A 22,314-nucleotide genomic window follows, 5' to 3' on the forward strand; every position below is an offset into this window, starting at 1 on the left:
AAGGCAAGCCAAGCACAGTAGCTTCCCCTGCTTTCAAGAATTCATGAAGTGGAATGTGTCAGAGCCTTGCTTCCCTACATTAATTCTTCAACTGGGTTGTGTAGGGGGGAGGGGGGAGGGAGCCCCCACCCAGAGATAATGTCATGGGGAAGATCAAAGACAATGTATTATGTATTGGAATAAAGCCAGTAAAGAAAGGGAATGGTACAAAAGGAAGCAACCACTAGAAACTAAAGTAGCTGGGCCAAAATAAAATAAAAGCTTTGGGAACATGGAGTAACATGAAGAACAGATACTTTCTTTTTCATGCCATTGCAAGGCAATTCATCAAAATATATTTACATAATTTTATATTAAAAAAATTTATATTTACATATTAAAATTTATTTGTTCCATAATATCTTATATATTTCAAGATTTTGATTTTTTTAAAAAAAACTTCAGATATTCTTAGATTTTTTAGGACTAGAGAGGTTTAGAAAAATTATTCGGATTTGTGTGAGAGAATGCATGCAAAATCTTAGGTACGAGTTTGAATTAATCAAAGGAATTTTACTTTTTATATCGAATTATTTTGATCTTTTCTCTGAATAATAATCCAGAATTATCAGACCAATACGATGATTAAGAAGGAAGGCCTCTGTGATACATCCATAAGAGTTAAATGTTAATTCATAATTAGTTGTCTTACGTCTCCTCGACTAAAACAATTCGATTGGGCTCCACTTTTATGATGGTCATGATGTATGTAACATGTAAACATTTGGACCGTCGTATCTCAGAACTCTTCTTGGCTACATGCACTTGGAATTCCTAATAAAAAGCATCTATCTGTATTTTCTTCTCCTTTTCTATGTACCATTTGACCAGCAAAATAGCATAGGTTAGCCCAAAGCATTTGTTGTTCTGGGCAGTGGTGCTCCCTCGGTGGAGAGGAGTCACTGTCACATCTTAAATTTGTTGGGGTGCACCACTCAAGGTGTAGGAGCTCATACATTGGTCAAAGACAGACCAATATCAAGGAGGAGGGTGTGCTGAGATCTTATTCACATTGCGGATGAAGCTGAAACACATCAAACAAACAATCTCGATTCTAAGGAGAATCCAACAAATATATTTATCTTGTATTAATAAGCACATCATAAAGTCAACCAGCGGTGGCCAATGAGACACCGACGACTGTCCCATAGACGTTAAGGTCAAACGAAACATGCGTATTATACAGTGTCAGTGAACATGACAGACTTAAAAGATGCTATTACAGGACTAATGGTGGTGGCTCCATGACTGGCCATCCAACAGACTTTAAGAGCTCTATGGGGCACATGCATCATTAAAATTGCAGCTGCTGGTCCTCAGCAGCCTGGCTGAGAATGAATGTAATACTGTGGTTACATCAGAACTCATTGGCATGGAAGGAAGCATCAACTCATGGCCATGGCTTGAAATGGTTCATTGGTCACTGTTTTGTTACTGCAGTGTCAATCAGTCAGTCACTCTGGTTTGCTTGAGATGATTTCTTAGACTGTGAAAAAGAGACATAGGTACCTGATGCTGCCTCATCAAGTCAAGAGATTGGTCAGTCTCTTTTTTACTTTTTTTTACCTTTTACTTTTCACTCTGGTGTTCATCCTTTCAGGTGCTCACTTTTGCTTCATTTTTGACCGTAGAATGATCATTTTGTAGTGGTATCTTTGGCTCATCAGTGATCCACCAACTCATAACTTGGACAAGCACTTGGAATACAAATTGATTACAGTGAAAAGATGTTGAAAAGGATGTTCCAGCAACAAAATCACCTTACTCATATACTTGGACAAGCACTTGGAAGACAATTTGTTTACAGTGACAAGATGTTGAAAAGGATGTTTCAGCAACAAAATCTGACTTGAAATGTTGGCTTGTTTCTATCTTAAAAGGATCTGCAAGTAGATATCAGAATGACAACCATATGCATTTAGGACAATTCTATTGTAGCCGAATCAGTTGATTTGATTGCATCTGAGATTACCCAACGAGATTGCTCTTTACAGATCTAAAAGTTTGATCATTATCCATGTCATTCTGGAAGGGTGAAAACCAAATGACTTTTTGCTACATGGTAAATAGGTAAAAAGAAAAAACAGAGATTTCAGTTAAAATATCAAATATTTCTCAAGGACATTCTCCGACTCATCTAATGTTGGAGGTGTTCATCTTTCTATATAATTAAAGAACATATACTGTATGTGAAATTAATTTAAGTTTAACATTTTGAAGGTCTCCAACAGTCCCAGAATCCTGCAAAATTCAAGATGCAAAATACCCATGTTCGACACCCTGCAGACTGTTTCAATCGATGCATTATCACAACCACCAAAATATTAACATGCTAAGGCACTAAAAATGAGATCAGCTCATGCAACAAATGAATGGGTAGGCTTTGATAAATCAAAAAGCACAAACCACAGCACCTAGTTGTAGGAACCACAAAGTCTTGTTTTGACGTGCTGTTCATGTTTAACTAGATAAAACTAAAGGTCTCGGAGACATTGAATACTTCAGAGGCCATCGTAATCAACAAACCTCTGAGCAGCATCAGAACTCAGTTCTTTGTACACCTGAGATACAAGAGAAACATCTATGTCAAGAGATCGCAGCAGCGAGAAGAAAACAAAATGATGGGGAATAAGAGGATAAATTGTACTAGTTTCTCATGGGCCATTCGAAATGCCTCGCAAAACTTCTCTGCCTTTGCTGCCCCCATCTGTATCGACCAGAAGAATTTCAATCATGTGCTAATCAGAGAAATGAGCATCTGATGAGCAGTTTAAGCACTGATTTGGTTAGATCATAGAGTCGAAGTATGAGTTTTCTCTATAAACTCAAACCAATGATGGACATAGACCATTTGTCACCTGATCGGTTGAAAGTAAGCTTGTCGTTTTGGTTCTTCAGCTGTGATTATATTTTCCTACAGTTCACTTTTGATCTAAAGCTACACTGATTTGTTCAAAATTTCCAGATGCCACACCGTGGCAAGGCTTTATTCACAACAAATTAAATTAGCCAATAAAACACTTCAGAAGTTTAAGCCTCATATGTGGCATCTTCTTTATCAAATAAGACTTCAAACATTTGTGATGCTTGTTTGTTTTAATCAAAACTTAGGCCTCCATTATTTTAAGGGGATTTTGATATAGGCCTTATGGTGCAAGGACTATCTGGATTTAAGAGTTTGCTGGAGCTTTAAATTGCTTACAAATCATCTACATGACAAACAGTGTCTCGTAGAAGATTTAGTTTTCAGTAAATGAAGGGTCAAAGGGGTAACAAATTCATAATAAATTATTACTTTTGGTATTTAAATTTCAGTTATCTTTTATTCTTAATTTCTTGTTTTACATATCAAACACCACTTAGATATTCTCTTCCAGAAATATGTATAATTCTTGAAGGATCAGTAGAGACCAATGGAACCTACCGGGATCAGCCAAAATTGTATGTCTACTACGCCAAGATCGTATAACTGGGATAGTCAAAAGTACCAGGGTCATGCAGATCAGCTCATCCTAAAATTTTAAACAATTATTTCTGCTGATATCAAACTTAGTGTTGCTAAAATCTTATTTTAAGCCAAAATATTAGTTTTTATTTTGGACTGATGGATTAAATTAGTAAATTAAGCCAATCAGTAAATTAAGATTCATACATCTACAGTCAACAAATGGACTGATGGAGAATTTATTAGTTTTTATTTTGGTTTAACTGCCTTCTTTTATCATATGCCCTAAACTTATCAAACAAAAATATGGGATATTGACTAATCTGGTGCTGACTACCTCGTAAGAAATTGTTCCAAGCTCAATAGTTACAAGGGTTGGCATGGTGGAGGTGGCTCTTATAAATATTATAAGTTATGCTCTGACTAAATAGCAGACTGAACAGCGTGTGCTAAGCTTAAAGTGCCCAAGTCTCCACTGACCGACACAAACCAGGTAATGAAACAAATCTGGTGCTAGTCCAAAAAATATCTTAGTAACAAAAACACTAATTATTAAAAACCTTAGATATCAATCAACTAAACACGTCTAGATTCGACATAAAGCTGAACAGAAATTGTTATGAAGTTTCAGCATGGCCAGACAATTCTCCAGATCAACATTAAAATTATGACTCCAAAAATGTTAGAGCACATCTAAAGCCCCATCAGATGGGTGTTCACTTCATAAACAATCTTCATCCAACAAATAATATAGCAGTAACTGACACACAGATGGGATGTCTGTCAATTTCATTAGGACTCTATGACTATGGCCTGCAAATCATAAATATCAATACAAGGATTAAATAGTTTGTCTGTTCATTCTATCATGAACAAGGATACCATGATATGGACCAATGTGACAAAACTGATAGTACAATAAATTTTAGACCATACAAGTTATATGGCATGATTGTCAACAAATGTTACCTTGAGCAGTAGATATTTGAAGAAATAAGAAAGATGACCATACCTTTCTTTCAGCAGCCAACCTTAGCTTCTGCCAAAATGGATCTGCAAATAGCCAATTAATCAGCATCCACTCGCAGCAAGCAATGCTGACATAGATTGACTGCTATTCTACCCTTGTTGCTTTTAGTAAGTAGCATTTAACAAGTTTTTCTTTGTTTGCAACCTCAGATAATTTAAAACATGTAATAGGATCCAGAGTAGCTTCAAGAAATCGATGAAATGCCAAATTATTATGTAATTTGTGTCATTTATAGATCTGCAAATAATAATAATAATTATTATTATTATTATATACAAAAACACTTAATTTGTCATCATTGCAGGCTGCATCAGGTAATAGTGATCTTAAAAAGATTGCCAAGGCTTCTTTTAGCTCCCTGGTCATTCAGTTGCAGATTCTCAGGAGAAAATAAAAAAGGTATAAAGATATTCTGCTCTAGCTGCAATAAATGAAGATGCATCAATATCGCCTGATGCGCAGGGCAAGGAGGGACAGGATCTTTGTTGCCCAGACATTGTTGCTGATGAGACATTTTCCGAATATATGCAAGTATGCTTCTATTTTCTTGCATAAATTTATATGCATGTATGCTTCATAGTTACTGGTATAACCACATTTTCTTGCATACATTTTCTGAATATATGGAAGAACCTGCCAACCTTACAAGAAAACAAACAGTCTATTATCTTATAACAGACAAATAACATATTGCTTTATTTTAACAGAAGTAACATATCCAAGTATGCTTCATAGTTAACTATGACATACCATCGTTTTCAGTTTCTGATGAACCATCTTTCTCATCCATTTGATTCCAAGCATTTTTCCATTCGGTTACCTGCTTCAAGAAGTTCAATGCCAGTGATGTTAGTCTTATAGTCATTGGTTAACCATAAACATTGATCAACCAAAAGGAATATAATACCATACCTCATCTTGTGATGAATGTGAAGTAGTTCCTCTTGATGATTCAGATGCGGCCTGAAAGAGTGTTCATTGCATAAAAATGACAGGATAACAAAGAGAGGCACTTAAAATATAAACTAGACAAGCTAATAATCAGGACATCACTGAATAATTTATCTTTTTATGCAGTTGGCAAATGTAACTGCATCTCGTATATAAGTTTCTTAATGCTGTCCATCAAATGCTAAAAGGAACCACTTCATCAGTGAACTTGAAACTTTCATTTGCAAAGCTATGACAGAGGGGGTGAACTACGACAAGCACTATCTCGCATGACACTCAAAGTTTCTGCAAAACAATAATGCCTACTGCATTGTGCAGAAAGACTCCTCTAAACCTCAAAGGATGACCACCTAAAGAAACAATTTTCCAAGGATTTCACCAAAATCAGTCAAGAGGATATGCTAAGATGGTGACTGCTTCTTGCAATTTCAAGAACCCATAAATTCTCTTGCACACATTTCAACTTTGTATAGTGTATCAACTAATCGAATATCATATAAATTGTAAAAAGGAATACTCAAATCACACACAAAAGTTCATGTTTTTTACTGTGCTTCATGTATATCAACCGTAGTTAATCCACTGGATATTTAAGATCGTTATCAACATAGATGAAATTGCACCTTTCAGAAGAGATTTGCCACACTCGAAGTTGCAGGAAGTATTAAATTAACCCAGTGGAATTTCAGTACAGCAAGCAATAAAATAGTTAAAGACTACTATTTGGTTCTCACATTCACCCCGTTTAGTCATCCGTACATTCTTATTCAACATGCGAATGGCTCAGAAACTTTCATCTTTTAGTGAACTAACTACAAAGCATCACTCCGTCTAGGAACAAAGGGCCGACTGTGATCTACGCATCAAGGACACAAAAGGACCGTCAGTCGTGCTAAGTTCATCTTCAGTACAATCTAAAGATAATGATGCAAGTTTTAGGTCAATATATCTACATAAAGAAAAAAAATCAAAAGGGGGAACACTGTGGAAGAACAAAGACTCAATCGAAGGAAGAAACAGTTCATTCCACACACCACGACACATAAACCCTAGAAGTTTGCTGAATTCGACGCCCTCCTAACGCAAACATTTGATACGAAAACAAACAGAGAAGACGACGATGGACGGGGATTGGAAGAATTACGCAGTAATTCCGAGATCGGACGACGGGGAAGAGGTCGAGAAGGCGTCGGAACTCTTGCTCGTCCATGGCTTGGAGGGAGCCCCCTTCTTGCTTCTACTTCCTTCCGGTCTTACCTCGGCTGCGGTTAACAAAGCGATCGAAGCAAGCTTTCCTGCTACCGAAAGCAGTCTCTGGTCCGATTTCAGATTGAACCCGACCGGCCCGGCCCAAATCGTCGGCGCGTGACTTACAATATATATATATATATATATATATATATATATATATATATATATATATATATATATATATATATATATATATATATATATATATTCTTGCAAAACTAAAAAGATTAATAGATGTGTAATTATTGTTATCAACATAATAATGTTAAAACAACTAATGGAGTGATACAATTATTAAAAATAGTTTTTTGTAAGATAAAAAAAGATGATAAATAGCAAAGAGAAAAAAAAAAGGAAAAGAGGCTAAGTGTAGTGAAAAGGAAGGGTTAAAAAAAGGTGTAACGTAATTAATCAAAAATTATATTAAAAAAATGATTTAGCTATTTTAATTTTTTTAACATGAATTGATGACATATAATCCATTAATTTTGTATTAAACCTATTGAAAGTAATTCTAATCATAAGCATTACTTTTGGGGATCGACAATTCATCCACATCATTTTTTTTATATACTTTAAGTGGTACATCGTTAGTATCGAATGCTTATATTCTCAAAGGGTTGAGGATTTATAACTTCAGCTTAGATATTTTTGTCAATAGTTTGGGTCAAATAAAATTGATAGATAAATTAGCCCATTAAATTCGAATCATAATAATTATAAACTATACATGTTGTCTCTTTGGAAGACATTCGATAAAATTGGAACGAAAGAAGAATTAAAGATTTATATATATCATTTTGACATGAGAAGACGATTCAACCCTCCACTGATATAATTATGGTGTAGCTTGATATGAATTTAACCAGCATATTTGATTAACGAAGATCTTGATATTATATTATTTAAAAAAATTATAATGAAATTGATCGAGATTAATATACATAACATTTGACACTAATACAATCCAAATATTCGAATTTATTATTTTCATTTCACACACACAAATATTTTTAATAAAAAAATATATATAATTAAAATTAGAATATATATAGATTTTACACCATTACGTATCAACGATAGACATGGATTGTTAAGCACACAATAAAAACATCAAATAAATGAATAAATGGATCACCAACATGCTTTCCATAAGCCCGTCTTCCTTCACCTTACGAGCATTAGAACGCACAAGAAGGCGAAGCCCACATGAAGCCTCCCACCACGCACCGTCTCGCCTGCACGCGACGACGGCTTCACCTCGTCGTCGGTGTCCTTGGGATGGTCGAAGTTGGCCGGCACAGAAGTGTCGGCGCCGCCGTCTTCGGGGCTGGCCGGTGCCGAGGCCTCCGACGGGCTCCTCAGGCTCTCCGGCAGGCCCTGCCCGTACGTCACGTTGATCTTGAAGTGCTGCCCGTGCTGGCACTGCTCGCCGTCGTAGTTCCCCGAGAAGAAGTAGGTCGTGCCCACCTTGAGGAGCGGCACCGGCACGGTCACCGGGTCGCTGCTGTACTGCGGTGCCGTGGCGGACCACTCGGTGGTGTCGTCGGCCTCCGCGTCGTCGTAGTTGCACTGCTCGTATGTGGTGGCGTTGTAGGTCTGCACCACCGAGTGGTTCTTGTCAGTGTCGAAGACTGCAGTAGGAACACATGATCGTTCTCATCAGCAGGAACACAAGAATTCAAAATGCGGATCGCAATCAAAGCTGTTGTGTTAGTCCCAGCACTGAATTGATGTCGTGAACTATTGAAGTTGATGAGAGGGTGTCCTTTTGGCACTGAATTCTGAGATTCTAAGGGATTGCATAAAACAAAATCATTTCAGAGCTTTTCGGAGATCGAACAGATCTATGACGAGGAGTCGGAGAATCACTACCAATTATTGAGATGGAGAAGAGAGAGGCAAAACTTCTGCATCGGGAAACCATCCAAATATGGAACTTACAGAGGAAATCTCCAAGGCCGAAGCTCTTCCCAGCTGCCCACTTCTGGTAGTCAACCGCAGGCTTCATGAGGCTGTCAAACCAGCCCAAGGAGTCCCCCACCGTGTAGTTCTTGTAAGCAACAGTGCCATGGCAGCTGAGGAGGGTCACCAGACAACAGATGATGAGGAGGCAGCGGAAGGAACAACCTGAGACCCGACGAGGGGCTGCTTCCCAAGACTGCTTCCCTTCCATCTTTTCTTGGGATCAGGGACTGGATGTGAGGAGTGAGCTCGGAAGGTACAAAAATTGAAAGAGGATGTTGGGGTGGAGACTTCACCTGTACATACAGCTAAGACAGGAGAGACAATGTCAGTGGCCAGCCATAGAAAATGCCATCGATCACTTGTTTCTTTCCCTTTACCTTTTTCCACCTCAAAAACTATGATGGGTGGGTGGCAGCAGGCGCAAAGATGAACATGACAATTGGCATTTCCTCCAAAAATTAATAGGAACTTAACCTTTACCATATCTTAAATACACTATTATTGCTAACCTCCTTGCAATCTCCATCCTATTCAGTAGAAGTTGGTGATGATTCTAAGTAGAATGCTCAGCTCCACCTAAAATTATAGGAAGTTGACTTTTACCATACCTTAATCCATCTCTCTCTCTCTCTCTCTCTCTCTCTCTCTCTCTCTTGTGCTAGGTATTTGCTGGAATTGATGTGACCCATATGCCATGTGAAATGAAAGATAGTCTAAAAAATAACACCAAACCTACTACTGGTCAATGAAAAGTCATACCTATTAATACTTAATTATTATTGTTTTGAAAGCATATTTTCTCGTTTTATAAGCTAAAATTTTGAACCTTTAACTCAAACATAATACAGTATAGAACTAAAACTAAAGGTAATAAAGGAACTAAAACTAGAACATAGTTTTCTCATATCTTGCATGATGCACAACTCCTTAGAGCACATTCCGGAGAGGGCCAAAGGAGGAGATGGGAGAGCAACAGTGTGCGTTTGGTCAAGGGAGCAATGATAGGGTGAGCGACAAGCATTTGTATGTGAAAGCTGCGTCGGTGGCTAGAGATCCCATGCTCACAGGATCATGTGAATGGTAGCTGGATGAGTACTCTCCGTTGCCTTCCTTTTGCCACATGCATTGATGCCATGCCACCCAGAAAAGGATGGGAGAGTCCGTGACAAGTCAGTGGACGGGTGAGAGTGCCGACGCAAGAATAAATCGTAAATGCACGGTGAAGAAAGGACTAGAGATGATCGAGTCGAATCGGATGTGCTTACAGTTGTGACTCAGTTTAGGATTGTGTAGATCGTATTGCACCCAAATTATTTTTGGATGGTAAGTACTTGGATGTAAGACCTGCTCAATCCATTTGTGATCATAAGTAGTATTGGTGAACTCACACGCTGTGATCGACGAGTCAGCACGATTTGATCCACGGGTCGATAATCGGAGTTCCCAACACTCGGGGGCGGGTCTCCATGGTCAAGGAGTCAGCACGGCTTGGTCCACGGATCGATGTTCGGAGTTCCCAGCACTCAGGGGTGGGTCTCTCGATTGGTTGGAAGAAACGTCGAGGTCGAGCTGGATCAGGGGTTGGGATAGCCTGCATCACCTGGGGTGTTCGCGTTCCTGCACATAGGCCCTGGTCGAGAGATTCCCGACTTGAGCTCCTCGTAGATTAAATCAGTGATCTTTCTTCTTCTTTTTCTTGTCCCTTGGCCAAGTGCCGATCATGGGCTTTTATACTGTTGCCCGAGGATCGATCGTATGTGGATTTGGCATGGCGATCGATCCCCTGAGTGATGAGATTGTACCTTCACACGATCGCTGCCCGGTATGCGTGGAACGGTGCCATGTGGCACTGTATCGAGTTTTTCGGGATGAGACTTACCGAGGGGGCACCTCCATGTGCGAGCTTCTGCTCGACGTGGGGGGGGGGGGGGGAGGCAGCCCTTGTGCTGACTTGGTAAGGGTGTGACGTAGCGTGGGTTGTGACGTGGTCGAGATCCAAAATATGTCTTACCACTCCCCCCCAAGCGTGCCTTGAGGTCCTTGCAAAGGACTAGGGGCATGCCTGGTTCGTGGAAACACAACGTGCGGATCGATCGCTCGCGTTGGGCGTTTCAGGTAATAATTGGGCCTGTCAACCAAGTTGCCCAACTCGAATGACAGTTTAACTGATTTGTCGTGTGGGTGCTTGGTGGGCCATGCTTTGCGGCTTGGGCAAAGGCTAGACCTATCGGACGAGCGACTAAACTCGGGCACAGGTTGATTTGCCGAGTCGTTGGTCAGTGGGCCGAGCTGCGTGACTCGAGCAAAGACTGGACCTGTTGGCCGAGCGACTAAACTCGGGTGCAGGTTGATTTGGTGAGTCGTTGGTCGGTGGACCGAGCTACGCGGCTCGAGCAAAGACTGGACTTGTTGGCCGAGCGACTAAACTCGAGCGTAGGTTGATCTGACAAGTCACTTTTTTCTTCTTTTTACCATCCCCTGGCCAAGTGCCGATCGGGGGGGGGGGGGGGTTTACTATTGCCCGAGGATCGATCGTACGCGGATTTAGCGTGGCACCAGATCCTCCGAATGACGAGATCGTACCTTCGTACGATCGTCGTCCAGTATGTGCGAAACGATGCTGTCTCAAGCTTTCCAGGATGTGACTTACCGAGGGGACGCCTCTCTATACAGGCTTCGGCTCGGTGAGGAGGGGGAAGGCAGCCCTCGTGCTGACTTGACAGGCATATGATGTGGTGTGGGTCATGACTGACATCCAAAATATTCCTATCAGGTAGTCTTAAACTCTTACATAGATAGGGTGAGAGGGAAACCTGCAGATTTACGAGATGAAGATGGAAGTCTTTAAATTCCTTGTACTCAAGTGGTTACTACATCTCCTGTCAAAAGACATGTTGGAAGTTGATATGCAGCATCGGCTTTATTGCAGATGTGAGAGCCACCACCCATTGTTCTTTTGGAATCTTGGTATAGAACATTAACTTGATAGCATGCTGTACCGAAATATCATATGAACAGTGAAAATGAACATTACCCCGACTTATCATCGTAACAAAAGCTACAGACGGATTGACTACTAGGATTTGTCATCATAGCAACAGCTTCAGGATTAGCTACTACAGTTGGAGATGGCAGAGGAATGCATCCAGAAGAGGGCGACTTGATAGGCCTGCGTCTCACATATCCTGGGCCAGTTGTTCCTCATCCTCGTATTCACCTTCCTCGTCAGCAGTGGCGTCCTGATACTGCTGGTACTCCGAGACGAGATCATTCATGTTGCTCTCGGCCTCGGTGAACTCCATCTCGTCCATGCCCTCCCCGGTGTACCAGTGCAAGAAAGCCTTCCTCCTAAACATTGCAGTGAACTGCTCGCTCACCCTCCTGAACATCTCTTGGATTGATGTCGAGTTGCCGACGAAGGTAGATGCCATGGAGAGGCCCCTCGGTGGTATGTCACAGACACTGGACTTCACATTGTTGGGAATCCATTCTACAAAGTAGGACGAGTTCTTGTTCTGGACATTCATCATCTGCTCATCGACTTCTTTGGTGCTCATCTTGCCTCTGAACATGGCAGAGGCAGTGAGGTAGCGACCATGGCGAGGATCAGCGGCGCACATCATGTTCTTAGCATCCCACATCTGCTGGGTGAGCTCAGGGACGGTCAGGGCACGGTACTGCTGTGATCCACGGGATGTCAACGGCGCAAAACCGACCATAAAGAAGTGGAGGCGAGGGAAGGGGATCAGATTCACGGCCAACTTTCTCAGGTCCGAGTTCAGTTGCCCAGGGAATCGGAGACAGCATGTGACACCACTCATGGTTGCAGATATCAGCTGGTTCAAATCTCCGACTGATAAGACAACCAAATATTAATCTTCCAAGTTTCAGTTTAGCCAGACAAAAAACAGAGTATATATAATACAAAACACAGATAAGAAACATCAAAGCTTTTGTTTCTCGACAAATATTTGGCAAATACATAAAACCCTGGAAAAGTACGACAAAGTAAAATTAATTCTACAACGTCAAAAGAGCTTGGAAAGGTAAAAATAGTGATAATTTTGTAAGGTTATATTATCAAAGAATAGTAATTTAAGCGTCTTCTAAGTAAGATCCAAGCAAACTTTAGTAGTATAAACTGCAAAGCTCATGCCAAGATCAACTAATAGCAAGCGAAGGATGTCATATCAAGGCAGACATCAACAAGAACAATTCATGTGCCTGGCTGCATAAAGGTTTACATTTCTCCAAAATCACCTAGCAAACAGGACTACTTTCATCCAGTCTCACATAGCCAAGAAGATCTGATGCAATAAACGTTATGACTCGACCATCAATTCTAGCAAAAAAGGTCCCAACAGGTTTGATGTGTGAAATGTCTCAATAAATGAATCTAGTTATCTCTTGGAACCTACAGAAAAAATCTGAGTTTAATTTCATTGATTACTCCAATTCTGAGCGAGTGAATTGGTAAAATGTTCAAAAGTGATTAATTTCCAAGCAGCAAAGTTGCATGATCATTTTAATCCAACCAATTGAAATCGTGGGATAACACCAAGAAATATTTTGGATCATTTTAATCCAAATTCTCGAACAAGAATATGGATCAGTAAAGGGAATGACTTACAGCTGGGAGTAGTTAGCTTGAGCGTGCGGAAGCAGATATCATAAAGAGCCTCATTGTCCAGCACCATACATTCATCTGCATTCTCCACCAACTGGTGGACAGATAAGGTTGCATTGTAGGGTTCAACGACAGTGTCTGAAACCTTGGGCGAAGGGAAGACGGAGAAGGTAAGCATCATCCGATCAGGGTACTCCTCCCTGATCTTAGATATCAAAAGCGTTCCCATTCCGGAACCAGTTCCTCCTCCAAGAGAGTGGCACACTTGAAAGCCTGAGCAAAATAATTACATACGAATCAATGAGGAAAGTAATATGTATAGCCTGGAATACGAAGGAATTAAAGCGACAGATAGAAAGGAAGCAAGTTATACCCTGAAGGCAGTCGCAGTTCTCGGCTTCCTTCCTCACCACATCGAGAACCGAGTCGATGAGCTCAGCTCCCTCGGTATAGTGACCCTTAGCCCAGTTGTTTCCAGCACCAGACTGACCAAAGACGAAGTTATCGGGACGAAAGATCCGACCATATGGCCCGGTTCGGACGCTGTCCATGGTACCAGGTTCCAGATCCATCAGCACCGCCCTGGGGACGTACCTCCCACAAGAGGCTTCATTGTAGTACACGTTGACGCGCTCGAGTTGGAGATCCGACGTCCCAGTGTACCGCCCGGTTGGATCGATCCCGTGCTCATCACACACCACTTCCCAGAACTTGGATCCGATCTGATTGCCGCATTGGCCACCCTGGATGTGAAGGATTTCTCTCATTTTTCACCTATATTGACGACAGGGAAGCAAAATTAGGACCGAAATGACATCAATCTCGACAACATCTCCTGAAGATATTCAATTAAAGCATAAGATAATAGACCTTAGCAGATATCTCAAAAACCAACAAGAATAGATCAAATTTAGAACACATCTATACACAAATCAGCACCATCCAATATCACACATCATCATAAAAATCCTATGGTTTCCATCTATAATTAGTAAAATAAAAAAGAATTTCGACAAAATGAGAGTAAAATCCGGAAGAATGAGAACACGAACCGAAATCGACTCCGAAGAAACCGCGAGGGCAACTAAAGCATCTTATCAAGATCAGAAAAGGATACTTCGCGATCCACAAAAGAACCTCGAAGACACGAAGAATTCGCGTATAACAGAGGGCTTACCGGCGAGGACGGAGATACTGTTGTCCTCGGAGGCAACGAGAGTGAGAGAGAGAGAGAGAGAGGTGAGGGCGCATCGGGAGGCGGAGCCCTAAGCGAGGTTTATAGAGATTATGGGAGGGAATCGGACGGCCAAAACTCTTTCCCTCCTTTTCTTTATCGTCTCTCGGATGTCGTCCGATAGATTGATCGGACGGCTGCGGGCGTCGAGGTCTCGACGGTTGGGGCCGAAGCTTTTGCTTTCAAAAATCATAAAGGTAAATGACGACATCGTCCCGAAGATATCCTACGAAATCACAAATCTGTCCTCCGTTGTGCAGCGGTTCCACCGCAACGTTGTCCGAGAGCGATCCAATCAGACGGCTGGGATTTGATCTTCATCGGGAGCCGTTGGATCTGAGATTTAACGCGGTTAAAAAATTTATATTAAGATTCTTATAATCTTAAAAATAAAATAAATAATTTTATTTGTTCTAACATCATCATCAGTCACATTGACAGAAAACATAGTACGTTACATCACGTATTGGATCGATATGAAAATAATAATAATAATATAATTTTAATATTCTTTTTATTTCTAACGATTTCATCCATAAAGATATATTAAAATTATATTTTTGTCGATCACTTTCGTACCGATCCAATACCTGATATCTGTTTTATGTAAATATAACTGACAATATTAGAATAAATTAAGTTATTTATTTTACTTTCAGAGTTATAAAATTTTTAATATAATTTTTTTAAATATAAAAAATCATGATGCTAATAAAATCTAAACATAGAAGATAATATGTAATTAATCCAAATTAAATTATTAACCTAAAACAAAACCATTGTCTTCCTTCTCAGACTGACGATTATGTTTCCTTCCAATTATTGGAAGCTCTCTGGAGAATCCATGGAAGCATATTCCTTGTGCTGCTGGATGCTAATACGTAACTTGTCCTGCTCCAGACAAATCTGTATCTGTATGTCTTCTACCTACTACATCTTCCATTGATCCACCTTATGTTCCTTGCTCAGTGGTCGAGTGTTTGCAATCAAGTTCTTTGTTTCTAGCTTATCCTTTCTGCTTTTAGCTCCAACTTTTGTCTGTGACAACTTGATTGCAGCTGCTAGATTGACCCACAGAATCCAATGCCAACACCACCAAATCAAAATGCTTACTACTTTTGCAGAACTGAAAGGAACCCGACGGACATTTTGGTCCTCCATGGAGGTACTCTTGTCGGCTCTGTCAGCTCTGGGTTTCTACTGCATGTTCTTCGTGAGCTGACTGTTGGATCACACGCGGATCTTTGCTTACTCCAGGATTCAACCATACCCATGAATTTGTGGTGATGTGCAGTCCAGCATGTTCATGTCCAAGTTTGCAGAAGCTCATCCATTAGGTTTCCTTATAATAGAACGTCATCATGAACACCAGCAAAACTCTGAGTGTCCTAATGCTGAACCACTTGAGGACTAATATATTGACATATTTAAGAAGCAATACCAACTCCCAGATCTTATCTGGTGCATATGCATCTGAAGGTTGCACTGTCGGCAAACCAACCCAAATAGATTAAGCTAAGACGCATCACAGGATTGAAGATGACATCACAGCTAAATTTGATGTTTCTTCTCTAATCAGACCACCATGAAACAGCTTATCCAGCCATCATTATTGTCAACTGCCATAACACCATTGCAAGGGAGGATGCTTATTCCAATAAAAATTAGAATCATATTGTACTGCAAATCTGCTGTCTATACACTGATCAATGGGAATATGGTTTCTTGATCTAAAGCAGCAAATAGGGAGAATAGACGGTTCTTTCCAAATATTGAACATTGGATTTTTGAGGGAAGGTAATGCCACAGCAAGTTGCAAACAGGAAATATGTTTTCAAGATACTCTCTTAGTACATATTCACCAAGCAGCAGAAGCATTCAAACTTACAGGCAATTCATCAGAAAACATGCTTTGCAAAAACACAGATATAGATGTCATTTGCTGGGTTTAGATACCGCTGTTTATATCAGTAGTATCGAGCACTATGTTTACTGACTTGCAGACTCCGAATGCTCCTGCTGCATCTGATTCAAGTGAAAAGTGCCTTCCAGATTCTTGTGCACTTCAACCTTGAGTTTCTCCTCCTTGGTTCCTCTCTTTACTTTGATAAGCATGTCAAATTTCGCAATGTCCTCAACCACCTGAGAATTGAAAGGAGCCGTGATAAACCCACTGATCTCAAGCACTTGAACGTTGGAAGATGAAAAGATTATCTGCTCGGAAACCATACTAGAACAAAATAAATAAAAGGGCAAGAAGGCCAGACCTCTGCCCTTGCAAGAAGGACCTCCAGCAGTTCATAGGGGGCCAATGAGTTGGACCTCTGTTGAATGGTCTGCACAGCATGATGTGCTGCATCTTTGACCACAGGATCATGTGCAGGAACAGTACGCCAGCCAGGTCCATGCTCACCTGGTATATAATGAGGCTCATTATGATTAATGCAGAGCCAATCTTACAAGGCTTGACAGAGATGCTTCATCTTTTGATTGTGTTAGATAACACAAGTGTTCAGATTTATCTAAGCTCCTAAACAGACAGACATTCCAGAGAAGGAAGAACAACACTTACAAACCTAAACCAATAAATTCTTCAGTTTTCCAAGTCTTAGTATTTTTCAAAGTAGTTATTGAGAATTACATATAGCTCAACTATCTCATAACAGCCTTGCCATTGTAAACATAGTTTCATCTCATTTCACAGGAAAGCAGTGATAGACACCATCAGAGTTCAAGCATTATACATGCCAATATCAAATGAAAAAAGAAAAATCAAGTGCTATCAGATAAAAAAGAAGCAAGATAAAAAAAAACTTAAAAGTGATAAAACACAAAAAATTCACAATTCAAAATAAAAGGATGTAACATTATTTCAATTATATGTCATGTAAGAGAAAATCTTAAGATATCTACTAAAAGATTTTAAAGACCAAACACACATGGCGAGGGAGTAGGTCATGGGCCATAGAATATGGATATTGATTATTGACATGAGATTGAGAAATGATACAACACAAATATACCAATATATCATATCTTGAAAAAACAGGATATAATATCTTACAAATACAGCCATCAAGATATTTTAATATATAACATTATATGTGACATGATATATAACATTATATACCAATATATCATGTCTGATATGCTTAATGGCGTTTGATTATATACCTCTAATAACATAGCAGTTCAGTATAAAGAAGATAGCAAGAACTTATGATGTAAAGTAACCTCTTGAGTTTAATTTCATCATTCATAATTTGATCTTTAACACTAAAAATAACACGTAATTAATATATCCAGTCACATATCCATCTTATATGTAGTAAAAAAATAAAGAAAATATAGTTAGCCTAAAATGTATCCACAACATATTCTCAGGTATTCTATAATTGTCCTATTAGTTTAACCATTATTTAAAATAAAATTATATCGAGGAAACAACTGGTGTATACGCATGAAATATTCTACTAATACCATAGTTGGCATGTATTTGGTACTAATATGACAAGCAACTCAAAATTTTCATATTTCATATGTCATGGATATTTTTATGGGAATAATCACAGAATTAATCGACTCCAACTTGTCTTAATCAAATTTGACAGTTTGACTGATTTCCAGCAATAAGCCAACACATCAACAAACTTCAGACCATGACAGGCTAACCTTGTTCAGAAACGATGGGCAGACTTTAGAAGTTTACTTATAACATTTAAGTGCCTACTGAAGTTATAACTATTAGGTGAGGCTTAAAGGCCCTTAATAACAAATATCAAGTTACATGTGGCCTGGTTGGTGACTGAAGCAACGAGGCTTTTGGTTATATTGTCATAATAATATTCAGTTGGGAGGTCATGGATTAATCATAATTCTTGTTTGATATGCTGTTAATTGGAAAGCTACCTTGGAGCCTATAATCACTTTGTCTGCTACTAAATCAGATTATGGTCGTGACCAAAGGCAGTAAGCTATCCAAAAAGAGGCTTGATTGGTAAGACAGGATCAAGACAAGAGGTGACCATAATCTACAATTAGAGTGACATTCACTAGTCAAAATATCAGATTTCCTATGGGAATGGAGCACATTTGGGAACAATGCTGCTTCGCCTGACACGTAGACACTCGGGGTGACTTTGTTGTGAAGAAGACCAGTGATACATGAGATCCAACTAATATGTTTGCCAAGTCTGCCAAACTAATTTGATGCATTCCCTTAACTTGGTTCACTCAGCAAAAGGTTGTCCCTCTTAGGCTGACATAAATTTGACCTGCAATATGGTACAAGACACCACCAATAACTTCGGAAGAAAATAAATTAAAAATAAATAAAAAAACTAGTGCTTTATTGGACCAGATCAAATTCTAAAATCCTTGCATTGAATTTTGACAATCTTACTGCTTTCATATTCATATTTTGTCAGTAGTCTGAATTGTAAGAATAGCTCAAGGTACAACTCAAGCTTAGCCTAGTTTGTGAAGCATGAGTCAGAGCCGAATAGCCTGGTCCTTGTTCAAATTATTGATTAGCACATCACAAACTAACACCAATTCATTTGTCTCTGGCTTGTTAGAAGACCAATCCTATTTAATATGTTGGGATTTAAAAACCGCTAGACTCTCGAACCCACCTCAGCTTCACGCGACCACACAAGCCCCATTTTGTCCATCTCTTTAGCTCTCGTGCCATCTCCAAAAACCACCATTGTGATCATCAACACCAGCCCCACTGCTGCCACCCACCTCACCACCGTCTAACTCATCAAACTCCTGTTCCTCCTTGAGGTTATTGAGGATGCCAGCGAGGCAACCAACCACATCATACATCAGTCATTTTGTCTCTTGCATGATGCCTCCCCTTGCCTCCCCACAACACTGCATCATCCTCTCTGAACATCTTCTCAATGTCACCAATCGTTAAAGCTTGTATCAATCCAACCTCGAACTGCTTAGGTTTGGTCAAACAAAGCCCGACGGTTGGTTGTTGAGCTAATGTCAAACTCAATCTGAGCAAAAGAAAAATGGTTCTCTTGGTTCGACCAAGTGAAATACAAATAAGGGAAGAGACTGCTCATTCAAGCTTGACTCCTTTACCATAGGTTTCTAGGGTGCTCTCCATCATTTGATATAGCACATTGTGTCCAACTTTGCCCATACGTGTGATACTATGCAAATTTATCTGTGATCTCTAGTTTTCTTTCCTTATGTAGTCATATTTGCTACTTCATAACAGCCCACAAGAGAACCAAAGGGTGAAGGCCCATTTGACTAATTAACAAAGGATCAAGGAAGCTGAATAGTTGTTAGCTTATGCAATTTCCCCTGTAATCTGTGTTTTCTCCAAGAAGCACAAAGGGAAAAAGAAGAATGTGATAAGATTCTTGGAATAATGGTTAGGAACCAGAACTTCCATCCAAGAACAACAAGCACTTTGACTAAGACCAATAGGACATAAACAAAAAAATTGCTGAGAATCAGATGTCATTGTATACAATGTATACATGGCAAAACTTTTTGGTGAAGATTAAAACGAAAGAAAGCACACACAAAATAAAAGCAAAACATAAATTCAGAGCACCCATGGACAAGTGCCAATGTCAAAAAAGTCTTGGAACCAACATCAACATCACAACCATAACAAGATAGATGACTACAGATAACAAAAAGTATTGAAGCCCAGGCCATCTGAAAAGAACAAAGAATGGGTTTGTGAGCTCCTCACCGAATAAGCCAACACAAGATAGACAACTTCTTGTTCATTGGGGATTTACACGAGGAACCGTATCGAGATAGATAATTGGGTACTATATTCACAGCTCCGAGTATGTTAAGACAAGTTAGATAACTATAGACAATCAATGGGTTTGCGAGACCGCATTACCTCGTTTGGCACCGAGGTCAGCAGCCGTGAGAGATCCAGAATCTGCCACATGCTTGAAGTCCTGAAGCTCTTTAAAGTGGAGCCATGGCTTGACCCACACTTTGGCCTCATAGAGCTTCTTTTTACCTGCGTCAATTGCCTCCACTGTCAAGTGATGAAGGGTTCCAGTGACAACCTGCTCCTTGGCCTTCACCACGCGAGCAAACTCCAGAAGTGCATTCTGCAAACGGAAAGCTACAGTGACAACACAAGTGATACAATACGCCAGAAGAACCGAAACGAGATCATTATCTTTTATTCATGTGTCATTCGATCGAGACAAGTTAAGTCGATTACAAAGAACAAGTGTTACGCCCAAATTTATCGCAGAATATCACAGGGTTCAACGATTAACCCAAAAAACAACACAGATACGATAAGAGGTCACATCAAGCAAAACTAACTTCTTGTATTACAATATATCCAACCAAAAAAACGTAAAGATAAGTCGAAACCCTAAACAGAAAGGATCGCAAGATACAGAGATCAGAATTCAGATCGGTAGATTTCGGGAGAAAGGATCGAACTCAGCAAAGAAGTTGTCGTCAAAAGAACACCCAAAGAAAATAATATAAAAATCAAATTCAAAGAAAAGGACGAAATTCGAAGAAATGGAGGAACCAGAGCAACGCAAGACCTCCTTTTTGTTGTGTTCGTCAACGGCGAAGCGGGCGAGCTCCTCGATCTCGGCGCTGTTCTGGCTACCCTCCGATTCCTTCAACCCTCCGACCATGGCCGCCATCGCGATCGAGAAGAGCAACGAAGAGCACAATGAGAAGCCGATCACGAAGTGGGGGAGAAGACAGCGAGAAGAGCGAGTGCAGGAGGAACCCATCGCTCCGTCGCAGTACTTATCGGTTCTTTTCTTCTCTCTCCTTTAATAGAACGCGTAAGGGACTCTCTCCGCTTGACATGTGTAGGACGCGTGGAACAGATCTGGCCGTTGGTTGGACTTCGCTTCCGATTTAAGCTTCCAGTTGAGGAATATTTCTTAACTGATTAATATTTTGCTACTCGAGTACGTTTACGCGATCTCCTACTCGCGCATGAACTGGCCACAAACGTCCACTTCTGTGGGACCGCGGAGCGTTTATCTCAGTGTACATTCCCGGGTGTGGGTATAGAATTTGGCCCTTTTTATTTACCTTTTCGGTGGGTTTCTTCGCCTCGAAGAAAATCTTCAGAACGAATTGCGTAGCAAAGACGAGATAAAAATGTACTTCTTCGACCCACTCACCAGACTTACCAGCCTTTGCTGCGGGAAGACCCACCACGATTCTCCGACGGGGCCCACTACGTATCTGCGAGGCGCACCACCCGCGTGACGTTGGTGATGCGTGGAAAAGTGTCGCCCAAGACACGTGAGCGGCACCCTCTACATTGTTCCTGTCCCAATTTACGTGGCTTATAGCGGGCTCGAGTCAAAATGTTGACCCGAACGATGGTAACCCATACGGTGAAGTGGTGAGGATTGAGCTCGAGTGGAATGATTTGACGAGAGGAATGATTTTGAGACTTGATATTCTTTTCATGATGAGATTTATCGATTGTCATTAGAAATCCGATTGGGTTCAGTCCAATCGTTCGATCGTGTTTAGTTTGAGTTGATTTCCAAGCCATGAGTAGTATACTACTCCGATTGAGTTCATGTCTTCTTTCGTCTCCTTTTTTTTTTTTTTTTTTGCTTCTATCAATTTTTTTCTTATTATAAACATAGTCACATAGGCTCTCACTTTCCTCGAAATAGGCTTATATACTCTCTTGTGATGATTTAATTTTTCTCTTCTATCGACTATAGGAGACTCGTCGATTGTCTCTTCTCTTATCAGTCGTTTGTATTTCTTTT

At 40.2% G+C, this 22,314-nt stretch overlaps 4 protein-coding genes across 6 annotated transcripts; all 4 read right to left on the reverse strand.

The window, feature by feature from the left end:
- Window positions 1–2,399: 2,399 nt before the first annotated feature.
- LOC103979464 (uncharacterized) lies at window positions 2,400–6,785 on the reverse strand. Of its 2 annotated transcripts, none has more exons than XM_009395623.3 (6): window positions 6,610–6,785; window positions 5,427–5,477; window positions 5,265–5,337; window positions 4,497–4,537; window positions 2,687–2,746; window positions 2,400–2,600 (listed from the first exon to the last, which is right to left on the reverse strand). In XM_009395623.3, exons 1-6 carry the CDS (start codon window positions 6,673–6,675, stop codon window positions 2,541–2,543), a joined length of 351 nt encoding a protein of 116 aa, XP_009393898.1. In that variant the 5' UTR covers window positions 6,676–6,785; the 3' UTR covers window positions 2,400–2,540. The 2 variants fall into 2 exon arrangements, with proteins under 2 accessions (XP_009393898.1, XP_009393899.1); XM_009395624.3 differs by having other exon boundaries at window positions 5,265–5,334; window positions 6,610–6,767.
- Window positions 6,786–7,679: 894 nt separating this feature from the next.
- On the reverse strand, window positions 7,680–9,111 carry LOC135607846 (early nodulin-like protein 18). Its single transcript, XM_065099985.1, has 3 exons — window positions 8,978–9,111; window positions 8,661–8,892; window positions 7,680–8,350 (listed from the first exon to the last, which is right to left on the reverse strand). Exons 2-3 carry the CDS (start codon window positions 8,890–8,892, stop codon window positions 7,884–7,886), a joined length of 699 nt encoding a protein of 232 aa, XP_064956057.1. The 5' UTR covers window positions 8,978–9,111; the 3' UTR covers window positions 7,680–7,883.
- A 2,537-nt stretch (window positions 9,112–11,648) lies between these two features.
- Window positions 11,649–14,641, reverse strand: LOC135607847 (tubulin beta chain). 2 transcript variants are annotated; one of them, XM_065099987.1, is made up of 4 exons: window positions 14,489–14,641; window positions 13,685–14,085; window positions 13,315–13,584; window positions 11,649–12,537 (listed from the first exon to the last, which is right to left on the reverse strand). In XM_065099987.1, the coding sequence occupies exons 2-4, from the start codon at window positions 14,076–14,078 to the stop codon at window positions 11,861–11,863; spliced, it is 1,341 nt and encodes a 446-aa protein (XP_064956059.1). In that variant the 5' UTR covers window positions 14,079–14,085; window positions 14,489–14,641; the 3' UTR covers window positions 11,649–11,860. The 2 variants fall into 2 exon arrangements, with proteins under 2 accessions (XP_064956059.1, XP_064956060.1); XM_065099988.1 differs by lacking the exon at window positions 14,489–14,641 and adding an exon at window positions 14,364–14,469.
- Window positions 14,642–16,358: 1,717 nt separating this feature from the next.
- Window positions 16,359–21,329, reverse strand: LOC135607848 (cysteine proteinase inhibitor 12-like). Its single transcript, XM_065099989.1, has 4 exons — window positions 21,106–21,329; window positions 20,430–20,649; window positions 16,813–16,958; window positions 16,359–16,687 (listed from the first exon to the last, which is right to left on the reverse strand). Exons 1-4 carry the CDS (start codon window positions 21,301–21,303, stop codon window positions 16,535–16,537), a joined length of 717 nt encoding a protein of 238 aa, XP_064956061.1. The 5' UTR covers window positions 21,304–21,329; the 3' UTR covers window positions 16,359–16,534.
- Between the last annotated feature and the right edge of the window lie 985 nt (window positions 21,330–22,314).

This window comes from Musa acuminata, chromosome BXJ2-3, assembly GCF_036884655.1.
Source record: "Musa acuminata AAA Group cultivar baxijiao chromosome BXJ2-3, Cavendish_Baxijiao_AAA, whole genome shotgun sequence".
NCBI classification, from domain to species: domain Eukaryota; kingdom Viridiplantae; phylum Streptophyta; class Magnoliopsida; order Zingiberales; family Musaceae; genus Musa; species Musa acuminata.